General features: G+C 32.7%; 1 protein-coding gene across 1 annotated transcript; it reads right to left on the bottom strand.

Moving 5' to 3' along the window:
• Positions 1-1,292: 1,292 nt before the first annotated feature.
• Positions 1,293-8,212, bottom strand: LOC105320707 (serine/threonine-protein phosphatase 2A 55 kDa regulatory subunit B alpha isoform). Its single transcript, XM_011418758.4, has 8 exons — positions 8,023-8,212; positions 7,809-7,880; positions 7,305-7,402; positions 4,632-4,797; positions 3,786-4,076; positions 3,460-3,624; positions 2,806-3,067; positions 1,293-2,563 (listed from the first exon to the last, which is right to left on the bottom strand). Exons 1-8 carry the CDS (start codon positions 8,027-8,029, stop codon positions 2,287-2,289), a joined length of 1,338 nt encoding a protein of 445 aa, XP_011417060.1. The 5' UTR covers positions 8,030-8,212; the 3' UTR covers positions 1,293-2,286.
• Between the last annotated feature and the right edge of the window lie 1,828 nt (positions 8,213-10,040).

The following is a 10,040-nucleotide window of genomic DNA, read 5'->3' as shown; positions in this document are numbered from 1 at the left end:
CTCTAGTTAATGATAGAACTCGCCCACTGTTTCACTTTCGGTTTGTCAGAGTAGTTGATTAAAATCAACTCCCAAAAATTATAGAATTGTAAAAAAAAAATTAGTTAACTAAGAAAAATTAAATCAAAATTGTCAGAATTTCACTGTAAATTCATATGTATAACAGTAATACATTTACAAATTTATGTATCTGATGCTATTTTTTTTAAAATTTTTATTGTTTTAAAGAAAACCAACAAAATGACAATAACCCCTCCCTTTACAGTAAACGGAAATACGGGTAGCCAGGCAATGCTCTTCTGTTGATAAAACTTTGAATATCTTTCTAATAAGAATCTTGACAGATACAATTAGTCGTTCCAAATTTTCCTCACTTTCTCCCATTGTACAATGGAACTCAATATCAGAAAATTGATCCCATAGGACTATGATTTTCTTTGATGAGCTTGTTAAATTTAATAAACTCCAAAAAACATTACCATACTATGTAAAAAAAAGAAAATTTAATATTACAAACAATTTTCAAATTGCCAAAACACTTCAATCATATCAGTACTTAGAAGTTTATTTAAATTAATGCTGTATAGGGTCACTTCATCAATATACTAGACTAGTTAATTTTTAATAATGCTGTAATTATTTATTTCCTTTTAATAATAAAAACTTTTGGTTTACATGAAGCAGTTTTAAAACAGCCCTAAAACCACCGCCCATTTTACAGATGATCAATTTTAATGGCCCCCTTGGGACAAATGAATTCAGCCACTGACACTTGTCTTTGATGTTCTTATTAGCTCCAAAGAATACATCATTGACAAACAAATATTTTACATTGTCAGTTGATAGAATACTTATAAAAAATAAATTTAGTTGAGACATAAAGACAAAAAACCTCCATCTGGATGTATTTATATAAATCTATTTTAGAGTGTTTTAATACAATTAATTAATAAAATCTTTACGGATTACCTCCCTTACTTTTCACATAAGTGTACAATATATAGAATAAGGAAAATGAAACCTGTCATAAAATCATTTAAAAATCTTGTCTGATCTTTAAAAAATTGCAGGTGCACATCTTCAGATGGTGATCAACACATGTATAAATTTTCAGACTGTTCCATGCAGTTGTAAAAAATTCTATGGGGGGACAAATTTGCGCCTACGGACAGGGTGAAACCAATATACCCTCCTAAACTGTTTGCGGGGGTATAATAAAGTGCAGCCATGTACAGCTGTTTAATTAAACAAATGACTATTGTACCAATGAAGATAAACACAACATACATATATATAGTAACAATGTTTTTAATATTAAATAACATTTCTTCAGGCCATTACATAACCTGACATCATTGACATAATTGTACTAATACAGCAAGAACAATGTCAGAACACATACATGTAGTTTACAAATGACCTGTACTTTCATTACATTTGATTCATCACATATAATGCTCAATTTTCTTCTAACAAGTAAGAAATTAGAAAAAGCATGGAGTATTCTGATGCCAAGTCCTGGAGACTTGCAGGCCGTGGAGAGAAACAGTGTATGATTGTATCTAACTCATGGAATGATAGACTTTACAGTACATCAAAGCAAGTTATTTTTTCTATTTAAAATTTGTAAATATATACTGCAGCAACTGATGCCTTTTTGAAAAAATAAAACATTACAAACAAGTGTTTGCTTTTATGAATGCCAGCACATATTGAGCATCTATGAGCAAATAAATTCAAAATATTAGCACTTAACATCAGTATGGCAAGATCAGAATGCAGTCTAGTGTGATCAGTATGTAGGAATGTAAGGTTAGTGATGCATCACTTTTGTTGTTGGATTGGAGACGTGGCATTTCTATTGCACCTGTATCCAGTAAATGCCTGTGTTGGGTGTGTAGTAGGGGACAGTGACTAGATGGTCTACCCACAAACTACAGACAATGCAAGAATACAAAACGCACCATGGACACAGACATACATAGGAAGGCATCAGACAACTAGAACAGACAGATCCAAAATGATGTACAGTACAGTCTTGTTGCCACCTGGAAGTTCATAGCACTACAGTTTTCATTAATGCAAATTTGAACAACAGAAAAAAATCTGTGAATCAGAATGCCATCATCACAACTAAAAATGTGTACAAAAATATTGCTCTACGGTTTCTCACTTGTTCCTTTTCTCATTGTCCTTCGCATCAAAGAGCCATCAGAAAGCAGCAACCTTTCCTGTGCACCACCATGCCAGCACTGAATTTGTTAAATTAACCTAATGATAATTGCGTTAATCTTTACTTTGGAAGATATATAGATTATTGGTGGCTGCCACAGCCAGGATGTTTTCTAGGGGGTGCCAGGCTGTGTGTAGAATCTTTTTATTGAAGTCTAGACAGTCCACATTAATCTCTTCCTTTTTCCTCTTACCACCAGTGCACACTTTACGCGGTTTTAGAATTGTCCTTGGTTTCATGTTTTCTCTACATGCTTCCAAAGTTGTGTCCCTTTTGGCTTCACGGTCGAACATCCGATAGAAATTATTGTAAGAGCCAGTCATAATGTGCCTACAAAATAAAAATCTAAAATTATTCTCTCCAGCTTTGATACTTATTATTAAAAAATAATGGCAGAAAAGTGCATAATGTTATAATTTTTTTCAATGGCAATGGAAGCCAATTTGTTTCATGAATATTATAACTATTTCTCTCAGACTTTTTATTGCAAATAGGAAAGTGTTTGTAAATTATGTTTGCATATCTTAACTATAAGAAGTGAATGGAATTAAAAATATGATTTTAATTTTTACCTGTCATCTCCACTCCATGAACACTCGAATTTGTCAAAAATACAGTCATTTTCATACAGAGAACATAATTTACTCCTGAGGTACTCGTGTACTTGATAAGTTTCTATGGGTTTGGTCTCCATCAATAAGTCCCAGACTTTGATGGACAGGTAGTCGCGAGTCACCATGTAACGTCCATTATGACTAAACTTTACGTCAGATATACTAGATATAATCTCAGAAAAGAAACTCCTATTGGTGGGATCTTCTGGTTCCTCAAACACTGAAATTAACATAAAAGGGACAATAAAATAATTTGACTAACAGACACTTTAAAACATATTCTTCAAACCGCTTCATTAACTATGTTTTTAGCCATTGGATTCAATGGAAAGATTCCTGGTGAAAAAAAAAATTCCAAACACTAAAGTTTAATTAATTAAAGGAAATTTTGATGCATTGCAATAAAAGCAAAATTGTTACAAGTGTCCTTATGTATTGGACAGCATATGTAAAGTTGATAATTAAACATTAGAAACCAAAATTATTATATTTTTGAATTTATGATATCCTATACCAATGTCATAATTTTCAAAACTATTGCAGTGTACCAAAAACCAGTAGAAAAGATTCTTGAGCTATTGCCTTTAATTGAACCATTAGAATTGGACTTACATTTGGCATGTTTATCACATAATGCCTGCTCTCTCATATCACAGAGCCTAATAGTGCCTTTGCTGCTGCTGTACACAAACAGATTGCATTCATGTGGATGAAATTCAGCAGCAGTGATCACTTCAGTTAGCTCCTCCATGTTGGCAGGCTTTATGTCCACAATATCTCACCCAATTAAGAAAAGTCCATGCACACGAAGTATTAAAAAAATTTACTATGACTCAAAATACATTGCATTCTCCTCTTAACACAGAAATGTTTTAATTTACTGTTCCTTAATACACATTAATACATTAGGAGAAAAGTTTTATGTAATAAAAGGATACTGAAGCTTTGGTCTGTGACCTCCAAATGCCAAAGGTTAATGCGAAGGTCATCAGCTGACAGATATGTTTCTTGGTCACTGTTGACAGAGATTGAGTTGATGTGGTAAGTGTGGGCATTGGCAAATATACGACGGGGACTTGCCTCCACCATTAACTCCATGGGTTTAAAGCTAGGAACCCTCAAGCTTGTCACGTTGGTGGGGTCTCTCATTAACCCGGACTCATCCTTCAGATTGTAACCTTCAGGTCTCTTGTCTCTCTCAGTGACCTTCCACAACTTGATGGTCTTATCTAATAATAAATCAAACTGGTAAATACATAATCCTTCAAGTATATTTTTACCAACCATGTAAATTGCAGCAGAATACTTTCAACACAAGTAAAAAAAAAAGTTCTTTTAATCTCTAAATGTATTTCACATCTGTCAACGCTCCCCAATTTTGTTGGTCAATTCCACAAAACCCTCAGCCCCTATCAAGTGATCATCTGTCACAGTAGATGGGTCATTCATATCAGCAACAGTTTTATAACTTATGAAAGATAAGTAAAAACATTTTTTTCTCAGACCTAAATTCAGTAGAAAATTGTCTAGAAATGTTTAAACATAGTATTTTCACAAAACGTATTAGATAATAAGAGTAAAAGTCAAAATTGCTGCATTTAATGTGTACACAATTGTAAAATTATTTGCAAGTGCTAGGGTTCATCAAATAAAAATTTCCAGGATTGCTACAGCTCTGTCTGTTGAAAATTTACATTCATTAATATAAGTTGTGACTAAGTTCTATTATTCACAAGCAGTATCTTTTAATTTAATTTTTTCAGCTAAAAAATATTGAGACACACCATTTGTGGAAAGCAAGAAATTGGCAGGATTTGTTCGCTTCAGCCATCTTATTTTGTTGATCTTCTCTTCAATCTCCAAACTTTTGAGGTAGTCAAACTCTGGCTCATGACTTTGAAATGTGCTGTACACATTATATTCTCCTCTTGATGGTATGGCAATCTTTCCCTACAAATATGCAGAAAAATTCTATTACACTGTGTAGCTTACAAATACTGCTTAAAATTTATAATTATAAAATGAGTTGTTTCAACAGCATTACGGTCAAAGCAAAGTATTCAATAAATGATGTAATGACAATATATATTGTATCTAATATTTTCTCAACCAGGCTTGGGGTAATGCTAAATGTAATGGTAATGCATTGCAATGCATTACATGTTTTCAAAGTAATGCTAGTAATGTGTAATGCCTCAAAATTAGCATTACAAGTAATGCTAATGTAATGCATTACTTTCCAAAATCTAGTGTAATGCTGGCATTACATGGCATTACTTTGCATTACTATGCATATTTATGCATGTTCACTTTAAAAAATGTGATGAATAAATGAAAAGTTGAAATTGAATTTGATTAAATTTATTTTTACAGAAGAAAAAAATAATTCTAATTGAGAAAAAAATGTTTTAATTGTACATGTTTTATTAAAAAAGGTTTTTTTAAAATTCATTTTTGAATTGTTTATATTAACAAAGATAACAGCACAATTTCATAACATTTTTAAGAGTGTTGTTATTAAGAGTTTTTAATCATTTAAACAATTTACTCCAATTAGTTTGCACTTCAATAGAAATGTGTCAACAACACACTATACCCCCAGGATAATCTAAGTATCAAAACAATCTATTGTTATAAGAAGTGCTAAACACCCCAATCCCCTTCCCTTCGCTATGACACAATAGAATAGGACACAGACATGCACATTTAAAAGCAAAATGAATGCACTGTCCATCCATGATGAAAATCAATATCACTTCCAATATTATAACCCATTTGAAAATAATCTTACTTATTTTCTCTCTCTTTCTCTCTGTCTCTGTCTCTCTCTCTCTCTCTTGTATATTAATTACACTGTACATTAGTTTGGACTGATAGAAAATACAAGATTTATGTATTTGATTTATTATTGCACTTGATATTTCCTAAGATAAAGATCGTCAAACAGTATTTTCCAGTCCAAGCTTTGACTGCTCCTACAAAACATTTATTTAGTATAGCCCGGAAGATGGATGCATCTAAAAAATGAACCCTTTAAAACTTCGATCATAAAGTGCAACAGCAATCTTTTGTCTTAAAGTGTCCTCCGTAAAAAGAAATATAATTAAAATATATTAAGAAATGTAACTGGGAAAAATCATCTGTTTATAAATTAATAAAATTAAGTGTCCAAAATTATAAAGATTTGTGTAATCTGGGGATATATCTATATTTAGCTTTTAAAAAACGCAAACATTATTTCATAAATTGTTTTTTGTTACGCATGTTATCCTGTACGTGTCTCTATTTCATATCTGATATTGTATCATGCCAAATGTCTATAAATATCATTTTACTTATGTAATATGTTGTTCATATTGCCACAATATGATTATATATTGAGCAAATAAAGAATGACTCTTGTCTATTCATTGAATTTGAACCTGATACTGAGCATGAAGCTGTATATATGCTAAAGAGTGTTGTATATTTGAAACATTTGCAAAAACTCTTTATTATCTTTACTTTAAAAAAAAGTAATGGTAATGGTAATGCATTACTTTACTCATGTAATGGTAATGTAATGCATTACTTCAAGAAAATCAAGTAATGGTAATGGTAATTTAATGCCCAAATTCATGAAGTAATGGTAATGTAATGCATTACTTTACAATGTAATTCGCCCCAAGCCTGTTCTCAACTTCACAAATGAAAAACTTTATTACAATATGATAACGTTAATGTATGGTAATTGACCCAATATCAATATTCCCTAGCAGCTGATCTTTTGCATTACAGGAAAGTTCTTGTTCCTGTGCCAAAGGACTTAACTTTTTCTTATACAAAAAACTTGGTAATTTTTGGCTCATAAAAACTTGTCATTGTATTATAATATATAATTTTCTGATCTAATCTAATTCCCAAAATATTCCTTGTTTTCCAAAAGAGGTTGTCACTTTATTTGCTTCGAAAATTCTTGCTTTATTTGCACGAAATTCTTTTACAGCCTCACCAGTGTAAAAAGTGAATAAGTGTAGTTTGATTAACGTTTTAAAATAGAAAACAGTTGATTCGCACGCAAGGTTTTCTTCATTTTCTCAAAAGTTGGTATAAAACTATGAGTATATGAATGAATATCAGAGGCAAGGAAGAGTGACATTAGTAGTGAAATGCATAGAATGTGTTATAAATTAGGTTATCCAGATAAAAGAAGCACAAGTTATTGTGTGCTGTAAATTGCATGTCTTAGGTAGCTCTACAGCATGTCATTCAGAATTTTTGGTAGGGCTACAGAACTGCAGCTAAGTCTTCTCCATATTGCCACAAATTTTCAAAAATTTGAATGGCCCTGGCCTTGGCACCAAAATAAAGGAAAAACAACTTTTGACACATGCCCTAAAACTGGGTCATTTAAGTTGTTAAGACAGAAATCACATATAAAATGCAGTAGAAGCATTATCTATATACATCATACATACAGCTTTATCTCGCTGAAAGATGACAACACGTCCCCCCTTGTCTCCTGTTGCAAGTAGGTCACCTGTGCTGTTAAACTCCACACAGGAAATTATGTCAGCTACAATGTCAAGTACAATGAAATGTTGTTAGTGACATTATTACTAATACACAAAGTATTAGGACATTTGTTAAGTAATAGATTATGACAACTTCTGAATCCTTATATTCTTCATGTTAAATGGTTGGTACAACTTTTTACACTAACCATACTTTAAAATCTGTTCGATTTTCTTTTAACCCAAGGCCTTTAAAATAAGCGTTATCAGTAATAATGTATGATGTGCAAATAGATAATGTATACAAACTAAACATTTTGCGGCCAATTTGCCACTGAAAAGAGACCGACAACTCTTTCACAACTTGCAAACAATATTTGCAAAATGTCTCTAGTACATAACGTCTATATCGTATCCTTTTTTATTCATTTACAAGCTCTCCGGAAATAAATCCTCAATGTTCGTTACCTTCAGTGACATCCTCAGTTTCTATGGCGCCCTTTACTTGCGAAAAGCACCACTGGATGTCTCCAACATTTCCTTCAAATATAAGATGCAGCAGTAAAGGAAGAGCATTGAATTATAGTTTTTCATTAATAATTCAATCATGAATGTACATCTATGAAATAATTTTAATTCATAAACATCGTTCATGGGTAGCATCGAGATACAAAATTCTTACCGGCCATAGTATGCGGTAAATGAGTTGAATATTACTGTCAGACCCCTGCGTCAAGCCCATTTACAACTTCTTACATTGCATATTTCATTATATTCAACATGGATGACAACGGATTTCTCTCAGTCGTTATTTTCTTAAATTCAATATGGCGCACTCATTCGGAGCACTCAGGCGTGACGTCATATGCATCTGGAATTTTGGGTAAAGACTTCCGCATCGGGGTAAACTCGAAATGTGAATTATTTTGTAGGTCTACCTCATACCTTAAAGACTTTTATGACAAAAAGTAAATATGGTTCATAAACGTAAAGGAAACATATATTTCTTAAAGTATATCAGTTATTTTGTATCATAAATTTGTATAATCAGACTGATAATATAGAGTTATCCTTCTTTGCTCTTCTTATTCTCACCAGTCCACGGCATGCGCGGATCTAGATATATGTGCGGATGGTGGTCTGGACCCCCCCCCCCCCCCCCCGAGAAATGGAAATCGAAAAAAAAGAAAGAGAAGTCGCCTCCCTGGAAACCGGTCCCCAATAGTTCATATAAATTTTTACAAAAGGCATTGCCTTAATTTGTATTTCCTAGTCAAATATTGGTTTTTAACTTTTCAATCATATGATAAACTATTTCAAATTTGTATGTACATTTGTATTTTGACATATTTATGTATGGCGTTTAACATAAATATATAAAAGACACTGTATTGAATGTTAAGAAACATACATATATATACTAATTAAATGTTCATATCTGTCCTAGCTCTTTCATCATCCAACTCGTTCCCTCTTGTACATGTTTATTGAATGTTTTATGTACATTGGATGTTGTATGTACAATCTTCATGTTGCCCCTTGAGGGCCCTTAATTGGTAAATAAAGAAATTGAATTGAATTGAATTGAATATATTAAGAACCACTCCCTACACTGACTCACGGACTATTAGCTGCCGATAAGGGGAGTAAAATTTTCGTTTTTTTTTTATTTCGGTACTGAAAATATAGAGGGGGGGGGGGGGGAGGGGGGAGATAAAGAAGCCCGTTCCCGGAAAAAAATTCCAAAATCCACACATGCACTGGTATGAGTTATGGTTGAATTCTGACCAATTTTTTATTGACAGGATTCGGGTTCACCAGAATTTCTCATCACCTTTCTTGGCCTGGTGGAGCTCCCCGTCGGTCGGTCCCCTGCATATCATTTCAATGAGTGCATTCTTCCTCTTTGTTTCCGTCACTGCATATATCGAAAACAAAGAGAAAAGTCTTTTATATTATAAGCCAGATATTTTACACCACCAACCAAATGGATGAAGGAACTACATGTACATGTATACCGTAATTTTCCGAAGTCATCATCATGCACATTAACAGGTGAAACCAATGGGAGGAATTAAGTTCTTTTTTTTTTAATATATACATGTATTTGTCCGTGATTCTCTATGGTTGTCACGCGTTTCATCTGCGCACAATAATAAGTATTACAGTACTTACGTAAACATAAAATTGTATATAACCTTTCCCCTGGAGTTTTGCTCTTCGAAGTTCGTGATTGTAAAATTTTAACTCGAAATCACATCGGTATTCTTAATTGAGCATTTTTTTTCTCAAAAAGATAGGTAAAGTGAAAATTATCTATCATTAGTTTCTCTCCCATGAAAGTCATGACATTTAACAGTATATCAATTATGTATTACTTTAAGATTTAAAATTCCGAAGATGTAAATAACCAAGGAAGCAAGAGTCAACAAGCCAGGGGAGCAAACTCCATCACTTTTAAGTAAGATATTTATGGCCGATATTGGGGATCACTAAGCAAGATTACCATATCGACAGTAAACACGGGTGTAATGGGAGTTAGGGGTCTTGAGTGTAAAATGTTTCAATAATAAATGAGGTCATCATTTAACCGACATTTGGAAATACTTAAAGAGAAGTTCAAACCCACTGAAATAGGAGACATAAAGTCACATTGCCACCTACGACAAAATGTAGTTTCTACATCATACAGTGTAGCAG

Source organism: Magallana gigas, chromosome 8, assembly GCF_963853765.1.
Source record: "Magallana gigas chromosome 8, xbMagGiga1.1, whole genome shotgun sequence".
Taxonomy (NCBI): domain Eukaryota; kingdom Metazoa; phylum Mollusca; class Bivalvia; order Ostreida; family Ostreidae; genus Magallana; species Magallana gigas.
Note: the sequence above shows the minus strand (reverse complement) of the source record. Positions and strands in the feature narration are given on the sequence as shown.